Here is a 17,964-nt window from a genome sequence, read left to right as displayed (position 1 = left end):
ATTGTGGTCATTATAATTGTAAGTATTTATTTTACAATCGCCAGACTTATGATGTTCAATTCGAATATTCGGTTATGATTTTGTTTTCTTTATTTCTGACGATAAGCACGCAAACGGCAAATAATTGGGATGTGACTAACAATTTAACATCAGTTTCAGCATTTGTTTTTTGGTATATTTTTAGCTCCTTATATTCGTCTCCTTATATTCGGTTCCTCGTATTTTTCTTCTTGAATTCGTCTACCACTGGTGAGCTGTGATTGGGTAATAGTTTCCTAGGTAACGACACACTATCGACCAATCAAACCTCCACTTAAGTTGCGCCGGCAGTCCTCACGCCAGCATCAATCTCGTCCTCAGAGCCTGCGTTCCCCTTGACCAGCGGGTCGGGAAACTCAAGGGCTCTGGACGAATCCACAACCGGAACCAGGAAATCCTGGTTCCGGTTTGATTGTGCGCGTGCGCCGGAGATTGTAGTGAAACGAACAAGTTTTCAACAGCCAATCAGAGTCAGACGCCTTTGTGGCGGGTTTTCAAAATAGCCCAGAGCAGGCCTGACTCCTGAGCCCAGAGTTCCCGATCCCTGGCGCAGACCAGAAGGATCGCGGCCTCTGGGGACGAGATTGCGCCAGCATAGGCTCTGGAGGAAGACATTGCGGTTTGCGATATTCAGTGGATATTGGGCAATTTTCATGCGGTATTTCGGTAACTTTAATTGAATTGCGGTTATTTCAAATGAATTGCAATATCGCGGTATTTTTCAAACCTGCGAAATGCGTTTTCTCAGCGTTTTGGTTGACGATAGTGACTATAAATATACAACTTATCCTTCACGTTTTTAAATATACAACTTATCCTTCACGTTTTTCTGACCATTTTCGAGTTTCTGGTCGTTTCGGAAAAAAATCTGGAGCAGCCTTATATTCACGAGTCAAAATGTATCGTGATTGTAAATGATTGTAAGTAGTCATTTGATTGTTTTAACAACCAGTTAAAATTTGTGTCATTGTCTTCACAGTCCGGTCGTTTGTATTTACCTTTACCGCCAGCTATGTAAGCTAACTATGAAATTACGATACTTTCCGATTTTTTTCCCCAGTGTTGCAGTATTTGACGTATTTTAATTTTTTTTGCGGTATTGCGGCGTTAACCCCCCCCCCCCCCCCCCCCGTGTCCCCATCGCTCTGGTTAAAACTATAGCTTTATTTATGCTTTACTTAAAGCTATATTTAGGAGTGAAATAAGTTATTTATCAATTAAGTTAACCACTGAGGAACTTGCAGCTGTGTTGGCGAGTGTTACGATAAAAACATAGGGCTCTCGTATGTATGCATGCAGTCGGGGAACTTGAGGTTAAATATACCGAAACTTGGAGGAAAATAAGCTCCGAAGAACACCACTTTGTTGTGGGGTGAAAAAATCGTTACTTCATGCATTTCTCAAAACCGTCGACCTACCTCTCAAATGGATTCCTTTGTAGCCTGCGAACGCAGACTTATTTCCAATGATTTCCGGCTGTCGTTTCTCTCGGCAAAGAGAAACGACAGCCGGAAAGACGTCTGTGTTCGCAGGCTAATCCCTTCTAGAATGTCGAGGAAAACGCAGGACCATTTCTAACGGTATTTTATCCTGGATGTAGTACTAGTACAGTGGAAACTTTTGATCTAATCCACGATATAACTGGGCAGTTATAATGTACGCTACTCCACAGATAGGCCACTGCATTTTAGTTCTACACAACAGACATTTTAATTTCTTTTTTTTCTTTTTTATTGTTTTCAGTTTGAAGAAACACCAAAGGGTTATATTTTTTGTTAGTTCTTCCTGATTATCAACGACGATGTCAGGTTTGTAAAATTTTCAGATAACTGATAATTTCTAGTTTTTTCAGTACAAATAACATACTTCTTTAAGTTCCTTATCACGATTACCACGCGTACCTTAATTACTAATCAACCCACCATCCGTTGACCGACCGACTGACTAACTGACTGACTAATTTAATGACTGACTATCTAAACGACCAATGACTAACTGCATTCAACAAAAATAGTCTTAAAAACTTGATCATAACGCTTGACGGTAAAACACTTTTTTTCTCCGCATTTGTCCGTTATAGGTTAATATTAAAGTCATGCTTCTTACAAGTAAGGTTTTTCTTTGAAGGTGTACCAGTCCACCTCGGGGAACTTCTTAAAGTGTTGATATCCATCTAACTTGGACACAAAAGCCAAGTACTGCTAAAATAGTGCCATAAGATTAGTAAAAAAAGTATTATTTCTTTCACAGTTCTTTCAAGATCTATCGGAAAACATGTGCCCCTAATCGACATTTCACCTTTGCTAAAAGGTAGTATATGATAGTTTAATAAGCTCACATAGTTAGTAAGGAACCATTACCCCTTTTAAATTCTTGTTGCGCTTTCGGTTGGGAAATCCGGACTGGATTTTCAAATCCGGATTTTCGGATTCCACATGCCTTTGATTCCCAATAACATAGAAAATGCAAAAACAGATTTAGCAAATCGAAATCTTTCCTTGATTTTACGGATTAATATTTTTGCGCTTTTTTAAAATCTAAAAACTTCTTTTCAGACATTTCTCGTGAACAGCGGAGTTTTAGCGCTCACCAATGCGTACGCACAATCAGCTGATAACAGACGGCTGCTCACGAGAACATTTTTGCCAATCCTTTCTCGGATTTCCCAAGCAAAACGCAAAATAGCAAATCTATGAAATCCGGGTTTGGATTTGTTAATTGAATTCCACCTCGGAGAAGATTTTTGGTGAGTCAAAATGCAGTGTTTTTGGATTTCGTGTTTTATTGGAAAGTCCGCAATCCGGATTTCGCAATGGAGAGCACCTTGGTTTGTATGTGATGCCTTCGCTGCCATATTGGTTAACATTAACAAGGGATTTTCTTGCTTGCTACTTTTTTTATTTGTGCCAGGATAGCAGCTGAGTTTCTTTATTCATTTAAATCTTTAGAGACTGATTGTAAACTCATTAATGTCTCGTGTAATCTTCAAGAGGCTTTATCACAAATGGCACGTCTTGAAAAAAATTGGTTAAATTTTTTCAAGTCTGTCATCCTTGTTTATTTTCAGTTTATTGTCACTTCTTTGGTGTTTTTCTACCTATGAAAACTATTTTTTGAGGTTTCCCTCAATTTGAAAGTAATTTTATACGTCCGAAAAATGACTTCAAATCTTGTTACAAAATAGTTTTTAACAATTGAATGTAATTTTTCATAACCGGATATCCTGATAACGAGGGGACTCTGTTTATAGTATTTGGAGTAACTGACGATAGTTTGACGACAATCATCATTCTAGTCCCCAGAGCCACTCGAGTGAACCAGTCGGTGAGGCATAAGCATCAGAAGAGAAAAGTCATTTCGCTTCTAGTGCCCAGATCTCGCCGGCGGTGAGGCTCGATGGCTTATGTTGTATGTTTTGAACAGCAGAGGGAAAGTCTTCGTCGATATACTTGAGTGACGTGGTGAAGCGCATTCATGAAGCGTGTCGCGATGTAGGATTCTTCTACATTTCTGGTCACGGTGTGCCCCAGAAAACAACAGATGGTGTTATGGAGGCTGCAAGACGCTTCTTTGAGATGCCTTTTGAGAAGAAAATTGCTCTAAGCATTAGGAATAGCAAAGCATACAGAGGATATATACAGAGAGGTTTGTTTAGCAAATAAACGTTACAGCTTAAATTCTCACTCTAGGTTATATGGATTGCCAAGCAGGCGATCAGGAAGTTAAAAAAAAAATAAAAATTTAAAAATGCGCAACTCTACTGTAATTACCTCCGGGAACTTGCGAGCATGTTCATGTTTGAGTCACACGCGCGAGCCTCCCTCGTACTCGGTCGCTCGCGAGCAAACACGGCGGCGTGAAGGGGGCGTAGAGAAAGATGAGAAGGCGAGAAATTGAAAAGCCTGTGGCTTCGTCGCTAGTGTGTGTGACTTGAAAACGTTAGCATTCTCGCCGGATGCACAGCGCAGACTACTGAGGCACTAGTCAATTTTAATGTAATTCTGAAGAGTGAGGATGGCCGGGAAGCCATAATAATATCCCTCTACACGTATCTCATTTTAACTGTTATCCGAGAGCATTGACAAACTCACAATTTTGTCATAACGAGGCCTTATGCGTCCGATGGCGCGAAAAGGACCGGTGATGATGATGATGATGAAGACACAGGCACCAAATATTGGTCGATAGAAGTCTTTCGGAGCGCGAGTACGTTTCCGTGCAATATGGCTAGATAAATTAACAAAAACGTTAATAAAGCAGTTTTATCGATAGACTGCTAGCTTTCGATTTTCTTTTGATTTTGATAGTTGACTTGGGCTTCGCTTGCGATCGCTAACTAACAGACGATTAAAACCTCGAGGTATTACTTGTTACCTTTTTGCGCTAACCACTTCAAGATTTGACACTTTTGTTACTCCCTTATAAAGGACTTAAAAATAATCAGGCTACATGGGTAAAGAGAATTAAAAGAGATATCTAGGTCCTAAAAGATTTCCTTTTTTAATTGGCCTACAGGATCAGAGAAGACGGCAGGCAAAGTAGATGTAAAGGAAGGTATCTACTTTGGGCCAGATGTCAGTTCTGATGACCCGGATGTGATTTCTGGTACGCCAATGGTTGGTCCGAATCAATACCCGGATGAGAGAGACCTGCCAAACTTTGCTAATGCTGTAAAGCAATACAGGGATCAGATGAAGACTGTTGGGTGTGTTGTTATCAAGATACTTCAGTCGGGGGAATAAGTGCCAGTTTTGGCAAATCTTCGTTGAAGCACTCGAAGAATTTCCGAATAATTTCATTCAATCAAAAACTAGCGCGAGCGCTCACGAGTACTCCGAAAGCAATCGCGCGTAAAAATACGTCATGTTGCTTAGCAACTTCTGGGACGAAATTCGCGGGCTCAGTCAGAGAATTAGTGATGTCGCCATCAACTTGCACTTGTTCCCAAGACTGTACTTGTATTTTGAACTTGTTGTTGCCATACAGTTGAAAAAAAATTTTCGTGTGGGAATGTCTGCGTGAAGACGGGAAAGTTGGTTTTGCCCTTTATTGATTGAAAAGTAAAAAGGAAACCTTGCGTTCATAATGAACTGTGACAGCTAATTGCCGCCAGTGCAGGGAAGTTTTATAATAATAACTGTTTTTTTTTTATATGAAAAAATAACTGCAACATGAGACCATTAAAATTACGTTTCATTTGGCGAGAAGATTTAAATATTGTAGTTTTCTTCTTTTAATGTAGCCAGTGATAGGAGAGCTGAAACTATATCTGCTGCAAATTTCGTTCGAAGATGTTAGTCTTTTCCTTATATACCAGACTAAGACCGTTATCTCCCAATTCGATTCCCGAAAAACGATGCCCTGTTTGAGAGCCAAATGAACAGATTTGAACGCACTTTTTCAGAGTAAACTCCTCAAAACCATATCCTGTCCAGTATTGTGTATAAAGGAGGAAGGGGGAGGGAGGAGAGGGTGAGTACCCCCTGGGGGAGGAGGAGGTTACTACTTTTGGGATCAGACAAATTTCGAATCTGGTGGGAATGTAAAGTCCGCGTTCGAGTTTTGTGGCCGAAACAGCTGGCACATAACGCCGATTTCTTCTTAAGCGACTAGGAGTATTTCTCCTTTCCTCTGGATGGGATGCTTTTTAATCGCAGAGCTACTTTCCAGCGTTTAATTAGCCGGTACCCTTTTGTACCCCAGAGTTAATAAGTGTTTTAATGACCCCGGTTGGGGCTCAGACCGCTCGATCCGGAGTCCAGCGCCCTAACCATAAGGCCGCGGCGCCTACTACTAGAAAAACTCTAGACACTATTTTGAATGCAAAACATTCATTTACAGATTGTCTTTGATGCGTGCTATAGCAATGGGTCTACAGCTAAAGAAAGACCATTTTGACGACATGTTTTCTAATCCAAGTGCGTGGATGGCCATGTGGTCTTACCCTGCCCACCCCAGTAAAGACAGCTCGTGGGGGGTGGGGCCACATACAGACCACGAAGTGCTTACAATGGTCTTACAGGATGATGTCGGGGGATTGGAAGTGCAGATCTCAGAAGGAGAATGGATCGATGTACCACCCATTCCAGGTAACTTCATTTTGAACCCGGGGGGGGGGGGGGAGGAGAGGAAAAGGCGAGTTTTCCTTGTATCAGGGACGTGACATCGAAAAGATCATAATTTATGAAGGATATAAAAACTTCTAAAACCAATGATTGTCTTACAGGCCGCATTATTTCTTTTCACAGGAACCTTCGTTGTTAATGTTGGGGACCCATTGGAAGCCTGGACCAAGGGCCTTTACCGCGCAAGTATCCATCGTGTCAGAAACTCCCCAGACAAGCACAGATATTCAGCCCCATTCTTTTACGGACCCAATCCCAAGTGCGTCATCGAGCCATTGGACAGCGACCTGACGAGGGACCTGAACTACACCCCTGAGTTCCTGCTAAAATTGCCCTTCAGATTTGGTGATTATTATTATGCCAAGTTTCAACAAAGTTTCGATTGGTTCTCGGAGTAGTTTTACACGCGCATTTTCATAACGGCCTTGTTGAATGGGTCATGGAGGAGGTGGGGGGGGGGGGGGGGGGAGAGGGGAGAATTCTTGTTATTCCGGTTGACCAAGTGTATAAATATGTCAGTGCTGGCAATAGAGTTAATTATAATGGCCAAATATAATGATAACAACAAGGGAAATTTGCTCCGACGAAGAGGGCAAACGCTGAAAACGTCAGTTTAGTTAATAACTGATTTACTCGGACATTATTGTTAATTGTGGAAATTGTTCTTTGAAAGACGAAAATCTAAAAATTAAAAAAAAATACATGGAAGGTGAATATAATTTTGAAAAATATAGCATTGGAAAACTTGTATAGCATTGCTTTTATATTAGAAGAATATTTCTATTATATTATTATTAAAACCATAACGTTTTAGTTACGTTATTCTATTGTTTTCTAGGACTAGAGGCATTGTCGTGGCCTGTTAATAAAGGTCTTATTCCCAGAGATAGTGGGCGCCCCTACTACTTACACAATTGAGCAACACAATACAATGTACACTTGCATTTTATTTACGTTCTGTCCCCATCTCCACTACAGTTTTCCCCATAAAGCAACACTTTTACAAGTTTGCCAAAGTCACACACAAGGGAGAGATTGTCTATTTTGGACACATGCACAAGTTATGAAAAGTCATACTTGAGACATGAAAGACCCTTATCTTCCCCTTGCATTGACTGCAAATATTGCAACATTTTAAGTAAACACTACAACAATCAGAATGACATTTAACGCGCTATGATAAGCAACTACATATACGTAAGTTAATAATATAATTTTCATGTGACCCTCTAACCTAAAGATAAACAATTCTAACTGATAACAAAAATAAATAAAGGTACATATGCACCACTGAATTGATATAATTTTATACATCATCATTATTGCCCTACGGGCAAAAATAAGAATTCTATAATTTAAAGATTCTGGAAAACGTAAAAAGCTTACCTCACCCTAGCCTAGCCTGTTGCTGTCTATTTCTCTGTATGGTCAATTTATCATTTGCTTAAATGATCGCCGATGTTTAACGAAAAAGTTTCATACCGTGGAACTTGTCCACGAAATTCCATTCAAAACCAAACAACGACCAATCAATGAATCAGTCAATTGGTCTGGACACAATTATTGTCGAGGCTGAGGTTAAAATTAGTGATACCTATTAGTAAAATAATACCTATATGTTTTGCTCAACTACTGTAAAATCATGGTTAAACCCTGGGCGTATACAACTTCCTAAGGGGCTTTGGGTGGGCTTACAGCTGGAAGCTAATACTGAGAGCTAACAGGCCCTAAAGAAGACTCTCACAAGAGATATGTTGTGGTTTCAATTTACAGGGTTTGTACTCTTTTGGACTTTTGAATTCCATACCTTTTCAGTTCCACCCAGAACATTTTTCTTGGAAATTTTCAAACATTCTCTTGATTTCAGCTACGTTTTTACCCTTTTTTTCACAAAAAATAACCTGCCTAATCTATTTTGTACAATCAATACCATTTACCATGACTTTCCACGACCCTCATTTAAATTCCATGACTTTCTACGCCTGGAAAATGAAATTTTTAAAATTCCATGACTCTTCAGGTTTTCCGTGGCCTGTACGAACCCTGATTTATCTTTGGTTTATAATTTTTCAAACCAGTTTAATTTATTTTTCATTGTCTCAACTTCATTGTCATAATCGAAAACAAATGGAAATAAAAATCACACTAGTTTTTTTAAAACATTTAAACCAAACATAAATTTAAACCACAACAGAAATGTTGTACGAATGTCACTCTAATTGAATGTTTGATTTTCAAGTTACTTGTAAATTTACTAGTTCTTTATTCCAACTTTAAAGGCCAACTGGCAGAGGATAGGTGAATTTCAACTTGAAGCACAGTGATGGTGTTTGAAACTTAATAAGGAAAATTGGATAGAGGAGAAATAATATCCAGAATAGGTTTTTCATAAGCAGACAGATGATCCTCTAATCAGCTGAGGTACAACCAGGATTTTACAGTGAATAATAAGTCAAGGTTACTTGACTTTTTTCTAATGCAAAAACAAACTAAACTATTTTTTCTATTAATTCATTACATTTTGGTCTATTTGGACCCTGTCTATCATCTTTCTCCCTACTTATTGCTCATTAACAAGGAAAATAGTTTGAATGAAACAGAGAAATACCCTGTTGAATACCAAAATTAATTTCTCCTAATACAATATTGTAACTGGTGTTACAACTGCACAAAACAATGTGTAGCTTCTGAAAACTATCTCACGATTTGGTTGTAAGAAACATTTTGACAAAGGCATCACAACAAATGGAGATTTAAATATGTTTGTCTTGAAAGGTTCTTATGTTGTCACAATCATTGCAAAAATGAAATGTGGAAGTTCTACGGATAACAAAACATTTTTTTTTTCACAAATCACACATACACATAGTATTTCACTGTTTCAAACTATTTTCTTGGTTAATAAGCAGCTAGCCAGAAATTCACAGGAGCTAAAAAGGGGAAATTCTTATTCAAATACATAAATTAACCCATCAACACATTTAAAATGCTGTGTGCAAAATCATATCACCATACATGTATATTCCCATGGATTTTTCACAATATTTAGTGATAGATTCCAAACATGTTTAACAAATCAAAAGATGAAATGGGATCTGCAACCTGAAAAGAAAAAATGCTTACCGGTACATTCTTATGACATTAATTTTTTTATTTCATTCTGTACTTCATCATTGTACAAAGAAATTGCATTTGATAAATTTAATTTTGCTTCCTTGACTGAAAATGATAAACAAAAATAAACTTAAATGTACACTATAATAAGCACTGGAACTACAGCCATTTCTCAGTCATTTTCACTGCCTGCAAGAGATTAAAGCCAAAATATGCCATACTGAACACAGAGCACTCATGTCCGTGATGAGATCGCTGTAATCCTCTTACATGTACATGAAGTTGTACATGTAACTTTGCAATGATTTTTCAATGTGAGAAAACAAATCAGACATTTTGAGGCTGTTTTACTACAAGTCTAGTCTGCAATGGAAATATAGAAATACATGTAAGTGTTGGGTTTGACATCATGTCTCAGTCCAATACACTTTAAAAGACTCTTAAATAGACTTAATAAATAAATTAATAATAATAATAATAATAAAAAAATAATAACCTAATAATAAATGTTGCAATTGTAACATTAAGTTTTTATACATGTAGCACCCATGAATTTCTGGCAGTTATTTACTGTTTTACCATGTTTTATGGATCAGTATGGACTTGAGAGTACTCTCCTTGAGTACTATCACGTCCTCTGTACTTCTTGGCAAGCATGATAGCAAGCGCCAGTGCTAACATCAGCGAAATAAGACAAACAACTGTCAGACCAATGACCAATGAAACTGGAACAGGCTTCTTGTCGTCCATTTTAACATCTTCGAACCCAGTACCAGCCTCGTCAAGACTCTCTCCATTTCGTTCCAGGATGAACTCTTGCCTCGTTGCTGGTCCATCATTAACTTCAATGGTCCTTTTTACAGGAGTGTAGCCGTGTTTTGAAACTGTCACTTCATGCTCCCCTGGAAGGAGCAGGCGCCAGTAGTCTCCATCCTTGGCACTTCTTACAGGATGATTTCGGTTGCCAACATTTATTTCAGCTCCCTCAATTCCTGCAAAACAATGATCCGTGATTACTCAGTGTCTGTGATAAACTCTGCAGTGTCACAGATTTTAGCTAAATTTAGTCATACAAAAATGACCCTAAAATGAGTGAAACTGTATAAAAATAACCACTAAAAAAAAAAAACAAGAGCTTTAAAAATTAACCAGGGAATCAAATTAGCTAGCTATATTTTGCCCTTTTCCATTTCTTTTCTTCTACTTGTTTTGCTTTATACATGTATTTATCTGTGTAAGTTTGAAATGGAATAAAGAAATAAATAAAATGAAAAAAAATGAAATGAAGAAGGTACGCATGGTCAAAAATTCAAGAAGTTTAAAATGGATTGTGATATGGGTTTTTGAAATAATAATATATTTTTTTTTATTGTTAGGCTGAACAGTTTTCAAAGTTTTTGTAAATTTTACAGTCAAAATAGTCAGCGCGTGCCGGGTATGATTCCAGAATAGTTTTGATTAACGGCGAACGGATTGCATTATTCGTTTCAAACATTCAAATTCAATTTGAATATTGGAAATCAACCAACCGTAAACACGTGCACACATGAACCTGTCAAAAATTAACCAATCAAATTCGATAATTTTTGACAGGTTCACGTGTGCACGTGTTTACGGTTGGTTGATTTCCAATATTCAAATTGAATCTGAATGTTTGAAACGAATAATGCAATCCGTTCGACGTTAATCAAAACTATTCCGGAATCATACCCGGCACGCGCTGACTATTTTGACTGTAATTATTACATCTGGTATACATGTATTCATTTGAAATGAAGCTATGGTTTTGTCATTTAGGTCATAGAAGTAATATTTCTCTTTGTTAACATTATTTTTTCAGCAAGTATTTTCTGAACCATAACAATAATAATTAAAATGAAAAATGTAAATGTAGCTGTAGCACGATCCTTTTAACCAGGCAGACATTATTTTACATTTTGTAACTCTGGTTTCTACAGTTCAAAACCACTAACTTATTCTTACTAATTTTCGCGCGTACTTAATTTCGCGAAATTTTGAGAGCCGAATTTCGTGAGTAATAATTTTCGCGATTGCAAGAAAAAAATAGAGCAAAAGTGTATTAAATTTCGCGATTTTGTCAGTGTTTTATGGCTCAGTAGTCAAAGAATAAGGAACTACGAGACATATACAAAGGTCTCGTTCAATGTAACTACAAGAAGTCTCGGCAAACGGAAACTTTGGTGAGTGTACTAATTAGGTTTTGGCCAATTTACAAGCTGAAGAAAACAGTAATCAGAGGAAGGGTGCTAGTCGAAAACAAGACATAATTATATTTTCAAGGATAAATAATTGCAGTTCCAAACAATTAAAATTTTTACTGTTTTGACATAAATTATAATATGGTATTGATTTTTGCGTGTGTAAAATTTCGCGCAATGATTTTTTCGCGCGTATTTAATTTTGCTATTATTTTGAAATCGCGAAAATCGTGAAAATTAGTACTTGTGAAAATAAGTAAGAATAAGGTACATGTAAAAATATTGCTACTCCTTCTGGATGGGATGCTAGTCCATCGCAGGTAACCACAAGCAATTTGTTACCTACCCCTAACAACTTGTCGGAGCCCATTAATACAAAACGACACTGTGAGAGTCAAGTGTCTTGCCCATTAACACAGCATACACTGCTGTAATTACCCTGACCAAGGCTGCATTTGATTTGTAAGTCTAAGCCAAGGTGTGCTAGCCTAATAGTTTACACACTGGACGCAAGATTGAAAATTCAAGCCCAATCAGTGAGCTTCTGAAGCAATTGTTTAAAATTAATACCCAGACATGTTTAAAGGGGGTTTGCCACAGATTTTACCACATTTTCGAAAACTCAAAATTTATATTTGTGTTGCAGGAAATCTAAAAATAATAGTCCACTTTTATTGAGCACTGAAAATGTCAACTAGGTCTTTGGGTGCAGATGGCTCGGATAGAAATGGATTTCAACTTGAGAAATTAAGGCTTAACTTTTCAAGTTGTTTCTGCGCATCTTAAGGAGAAAAACTCAATGTCTTTTATAAGCCTTACCGTTTCCATTCTGATCTTTAACAAAGCCAGTGACACCAGTATGAACAAGCTTCATGAATTCAAGCAATGATTTCTTGTTATCTTCCCAAAATCCCTGGAGTGTATCTTCTTTTGGAAATTTGCAGCAGCTGACCTCGAGTGTTAACTCAAAGCAGTTGGTATTGACATAGTTGTAGTCCTGCATTCCACCAGCAACTGAGTACCAAGCCGCACCGTTAGTGATACCTAAAGATGACGGAAAATAGTAAATGCAATTTGTGACTGGGGCTTTCTACAAGTTGCTTAGCAACTTTTTGGCAACTTTTCATATTTCGAGCAACTTTTTCCCCTTCGAGCAACATTTTCCCTCTTAAGTACCTTGTTGCATTTTGAGCAGTTTCCAGACCGAATATTATCCGAGTGTTGTTCAAAGGCCATGCGAACGTTTCCGAAGATTTACGAAGTTTTCCGAAGATTTTCAAGGAACTTTTTTTGGAGCAACTTTCGAGCAACTTTTATTATCAGAAGCAACTTTTTTGGATTTTTGCAGCAACTATTGAGCAACGTTTTGAGAAATTACAGGCAACTTTTTGGGAAATCTCGAGCAACTTGTGGAAAGCCCTATTTGTGACAATGTAATTTGTGGCTTAGTACAATGAACAAACTTTACTTCTTTCAGGCATTACACTTATGGTCTCCAAACTGAATGAATGTGTCCAAAAATCAACAAGAAAATGCATTTGAAACTTTAAATATTTTTAAAAGACTGAACAAAATACAATATGTACATCTGTAACAAACTTTACATACCATCTTTGAAACGATCTCCATCACAAGCAGCGTCCTGTGAATGCATCTTAGGATGGTTTGTTGAATAAGCCAATGCCAATTTGCGAAAAACATCATCATCTGGGGAGGCACTGTAGGTACTTCGTTTGTCTGGTCTATCGTCATAGGGGTAATTAGCCACTAATGAGCCACCATGAATGTTGGCGGACAGAACAAAGGGATTGTTGTCAATCCATTTCTTCACAAGAAGGGTTTCTTTTGCTAGCTTGCTTTCATCTGCGGCTTGGTCAGGAAAATATTGGTCTGGAAAATTCCTGGTAGTAAAAATTAAATGTGGATGGTTATTCCATTGGTCTTTTATTACAGAGCTAGCAGGATCATGGACGGCGGAGCATTTTTCCAACTGGGGGGGCTGACTAGTGACTTTAAGTGGGGGGGGCTTAAGGGACTCTTCTCTTATTAATTCTTTATTTTTTCAGCAAAAGTGGGGGGGCTAAAGCCCCTCAGCCCCCCTGGCTCCGCCGTCCCTGAGGATGTTTTTGAAATAATGTAGTAAATCTATCAAATATTTCTCTCAGGCAGTTGGCTACACGAAGTGCACAGCCAAAACTGGAGAATATCAGAAGTTAGTATATACTACCTTATTATAGGAAATTAACGCTTCATGAAATTAACACGAATTTCAAACTTTCGCGTTAATTTTTGTTAACGTTAATTTCCGTGCCATTAATTAAGTGGAGCGTTAATTTCTATGACGTTAATTTCCATTACTTTGGCCCCAATTTTTCGTTACAGTACAGATGTTCTTGACTCCAAGGAAAAAGCATAATTTTATCTGTCACTATCATTGATACTGTGAAGAACGCTCAAAGTGGGAAAAGTACCACGAACATTGTTTTCGTTTAAGATTATATGCCTACAAGTGTTGAAATAAACTTGTTCCTGTTGTGTACGTCGCGTTAATTTCCTTCACTTTGAAATGTTACCCCCTCTTTCGCGTTAATTTCCTTTATTGGGAAGTAATTTTTCCTTCAATTCGCGTTAATTTAAGTCGCGTTAATTTCAAATACCTTAATTAACACAAGCGTTAATTTCCTACAATAAGGTAAAACAGTGGATAGTGTTTTTGACACACGCTGATTGGCTACTCAAACTCCAAATATCATTTGCTGTTCACCTCCGAACAACGCGAGAAAATTGTAATTGTTGCAGGAATAATTATTATGACAAGTCGAAAATCATTATATACTACTTATTAACCGAGTGAGGTCATACAGGGGAATCCAGACCGAGGCCTTGATGTATTGACCGAGCGACAGCGGGTCAATGCATCAAGGTTGAGGTCTGGCCCCTGTAATGACCGCGGACGAGGTTAATAAGTTATTTATTATATGGCCTTTAAGCACTATTCAAGAGAGTATAATCAAGGGAAAAAACACTGGAGGTAAAACTCGCTCTCTGTGGCTCTCTTCGTCGCTCATACTAAAGAAGTATCGGTAGCTTATATTTTTCTTTTAGTTGTTGAAAAGATAGTTATATTTTGTTGCCATTTTTTTTGTTTTTGCCCCCTCGCTAGTAGCTTTTACTCACAACTCAAAAAACCGTCGAGCCGAGAAAAATTTTCATAATGCCCGGTCATTACAAGAAAATAATGCCCGCTCAGCAGCCAATCAGAGCGCGCGTACTATTGTAGCCATATAATAATTTGGGTTATATTATCTCACTGTTTTAGTATACTAAAACAACCATTCACCTCAGTCAGCGTTGGTGGCTAGTTGTAGTTCATTTCTCATCCCAAACAAAATGTTAATTGCTTTGAACAGACATAACAAGACAGCTTGGCAGAAATCTCCACAAACAGAAAGTGTAAGTCAAATTAATTAAAGGATAATACATGAAGACAAAATAGCCTAAATTTGTCTTCAAAATATGCTTGGAGATCAGTCTCCACACATTATCTGTTCTTTGAGCTCTACTCTTGGAAAACTGTTTGCTTCTTGGAACAAATGAATTTTTTTTCATGCATGCATGCATATTTTTGCATCAAATAGAGGTACAATGTAATTGTTTCTTATTAAGATTCCTGAATCCAGTGGAGACAATGTTACAACACTTTAATTAATCTACTTTTTTAGACAAATTGGAATTTAGCCCAGCTGGTAAACAGTAATAACGTTTGAAGCTGCCGCCATTTAATTTTATATGTATTGCGCTTTCCAAAATTAGACGAATCCTGAAGTTCAAAACCTTAGTAACAATTGCATTATTTACTGCTGTCAATGGTGTTTAAAAAATTATTATGAAAAATGACAATCAGTGAATCTTCAGGAAAAAAAAAAATGAATGAAAATCTACCAATCACGGCTCACAGATGTGAACTTTTGAACTCCTTCAAGTGAACTCCTGTTTCCTGAGAGGTCTGCCTAGATGATAGAGGGCAGCAGAAAATGCAATCGCTAGGAAGATTTTGAACTTCAGAGAAAGGCACAGTTACACACAGCTGTAGAAAGGCACAGTAACGGCTTGTCAATATGACCAACTGAAGGTGTTTATAAATTCAAAAATATGCATGTATAAGAAATAATTTTTAGTGTATTTGTCTTACTAAAAAAATACACACAAAAATATTAAAAAATAAGCATTATCATGAAAGAAACCACTTGTTATTAAACGGTTGAATATTCATGTTAATGCGATAATTTGCATAAAGAGCTTTCATATACATGTAGGTTTAAAAAAATTAACAGACGCTTCCCACTGCTAAGTTTATATAATTTCGAAAATCCTTTTCAAGTTTTATACACTGTCTATAAAAATGGAATAATTAAAAAAAAATCGTGAAAGCTAATTTAGAACAGTGAAAGCAAACTGATTACAAAAAAATAAAGATTATAATAAACAACAATATACCCTGAAGGTTTCAGTTTCACTCGAAACCCGCTTGAAAACAGTGTTTGTACTCACCGATTCAAATCAACGTTATTTGCGTTTGCTCTCCCAAGCACTCCAGTACATCTAGATCTTTCGTCTCGTTTGTCATTTTTCGCTTTCTCGTAGCCATCAGGATTCATTGATGGCATAATATGGATCCTTGTAGAATCAACTAGTCGGGTTATTTCATCATCTTTGTTGTATTCCTTCAGCAAATGTTCAATGAAGTGGAGAAGAATTTCCCGACTGACAACTTCGTTTCCATGCATGTTTCCAATATATTTGAATTCTGGTTCTCCAGGTTCGTGGATTCCAGGATTATCTGTTATTTCCAAGACCCATAACTTTCTTTTTTCGTTTGATTCACCCAGATCATACAGTCGAGTTATTGAAGGATACTTTTCTGCCAATTGTTCTAAAACATTGGTCATTCGATCGTAGTCGTGGTGTGAGAAATCGACTACTTTTTCTTTCTCTGCCCCGCGAACATTGAAAGACAATAAAACGATGAACACTAGAACTCGCCAATATGCCGCCATGATCTACCTTCTGTGATCGAAGTCTTCTTATAAACAATTTGTAATTGGATTTCCAATCAAGAAAATCCAACCGACTTCACTGTCGCGAAACCTCGTTACCTAAACAATAATAGACACGGAATGGAATCTTTGATCTTTTCAGTAATGTTCGTGGATTTATACTCTTTCGCGAGTTGCGTTTTTCCGTATTAACGGCTTCAGCAGATGTGAATCACACTGTACGTCACAATGTCGGATGTTTCCCCACCAACGCGGCTGTAAAACTAAAATCCAAGGAAGCAGATAGCTGCAAATAAACAATTCTGACAGCTTTGGTTAAAACTTCCTTCAGCGATGAAGCGGTCTTCAAAATATTCTGTTTCTCGAAGACAACCAATAAAGGATCAGTGTCTCAACTCATCTTCCGATATCAATGGACTATCCATAAAATCAAAGATGAAGCTTGTAATTCGTACCGTTCGACCAAACCGGTATAAAACTTTTTAGGCGCTCGAATAAGTTGCGCCCACTCAAATCGCACATCTGCTTCGCTTCGCTTCGCTACTGCTGTCGCATGGAATGATGGGATCGCGCGTGACTCTCACCAGCTTTTTCGCGGTTCGCGTCCGAAACGCCTGGCGATTTTTGCCTTCCTCAGGTTTTGACATGGGACAATTTACAACTTATATTGGACTTTACAGTATTACAGAGGCATATGCTCAAGAAAGCCTGTCCGAAAATGACTTGGAGGTGTGCGGCCTGCAAGGAATCCTGAAGGAAAACATCTATATATGTATATACGCGGCTTATAAAGAAATATCATCGGGAAGGAGTGAGGTGGGTGGATGAAGCGTTGTTTTGAGTGTGAACATTGCTGCATACTTGGATAAAATGGGTCTTGGAAAAACGATACAGGTTGGAAAGTTACATTAATTCTGTGCTTTGAACTTATATGTCCTTTTAACAATTTGCAATATGCAGTGCGACGTAGTCAAGAATTAACGAATAATGCTATCTTGGAAATTGTTTTGACGCTCTTGAAGATGGAAGGCACACTGAAAAAGGGTAGCTTGGGCAGGGCCGTACCTAGCGGGGGAGGGGGGGGGGGCAGGGGGTGCAGTTGTCTCCACCAGGAAAGCCAAAAAACTAAGAAAACTAAAGAAAAAAAGGAAAATCTAACCTAAAAAAAAACAGTTGCCCCCGCCAGGAAAACTTGTCCTGCAGACAAAAATCCTAGGTACCGCCCTGTTGGGATGTTCCATTTTTGATCTCACACCCCTCTCTTTGGATGAAGTTCTTTAAAAATAAGACTTTGTATAGAATTCTTTGTTGAAAGAAGCCAAAAGATGATAGGGGAGGGACCATTGTTTTCTTTTTTTTGGGGGGGGGGGGGGAGAAATCAAAAATCCTGAAAAAAATTGTTTGCAAAAG

The 17,964-nt window shown here is 37.9% G+C and overlaps 2 protein-coding genes across 2 annotated transcripts; one reads left to right on the top strand and one right to left on the bottom strand.

Annotated features, from left to right (window-relative positions):
- Nucleotides 1-7,439, top strand: LOC144646484 (putative iron/ascorbate oxidoreductase DDB_G0283291). Its single transcript, XM_078506081.1, has 7 exons — nucleotides 1-18; nucleotides 1,783-1,847; nucleotides 2,290-2,349; nucleotides 3,463-3,684; nucleotides 4,555-4,744; nucleotides 5,881-6,128; nucleotides 6,288-7,439. The coding sequence occupies exons 2-7, from the start codon at nucleotides 1,841-1,843 to the stop codon at nucleotides 6,560-6,562; spliced, it is 1,002 nt and encodes a 333-aa protein (XP_078362207.1). The 5' UTR covers nucleotides 1-18; nucleotides 1,783-1,840; the 3' UTR covers nucleotides 6,563-7,439.
- A 1,244-nt stretch (nucleotides 7,440-8,683) lies between these two features.
- On the bottom strand, nucleotides 8,684-17,085 carry LOC144646483 (carboxypeptidase D-like). Its single transcript, XM_078506080.1, has 4 exons — nucleotides 16,049-17,085; nucleotides 13,106-13,398; nucleotides 12,317-12,541; nucleotides 8,684-10,270 (listed from the first exon to the last, which is right to left on the bottom strand). The coding sequence occupies exons 1-4, from the start codon at nucleotides 16,552-16,554 to the stop codon at nucleotides 9,864-9,866; spliced, it is 1,431 nt and encodes a 476-aa protein (XP_078362206.1). The 5' UTR covers nucleotides 16,555-17,085; the 3' UTR covers nucleotides 8,684-9,863.
- Between the last annotated feature and the right edge of the window lie 879 nt (nucleotides 17,086-17,964).

Source organism: Oculina patagonica, chromosome 3 (assembly GCF_052425735.1).
Source record: "Oculina patagonica isolate OP01 chromosome 3, crgOcupat, whole genome shotgun sequence".
Lineage (NCBI taxonomy): Eukaryota > Metazoa > Cnidaria > Anthozoa > Scleractinia > Oculinidae > Oculina > Oculina patagonica.
The sequence above is the reverse complement of the archived record's forward strand: the minus strand, read 5'-3'. Positions and strand labels throughout refer to the sequence as shown.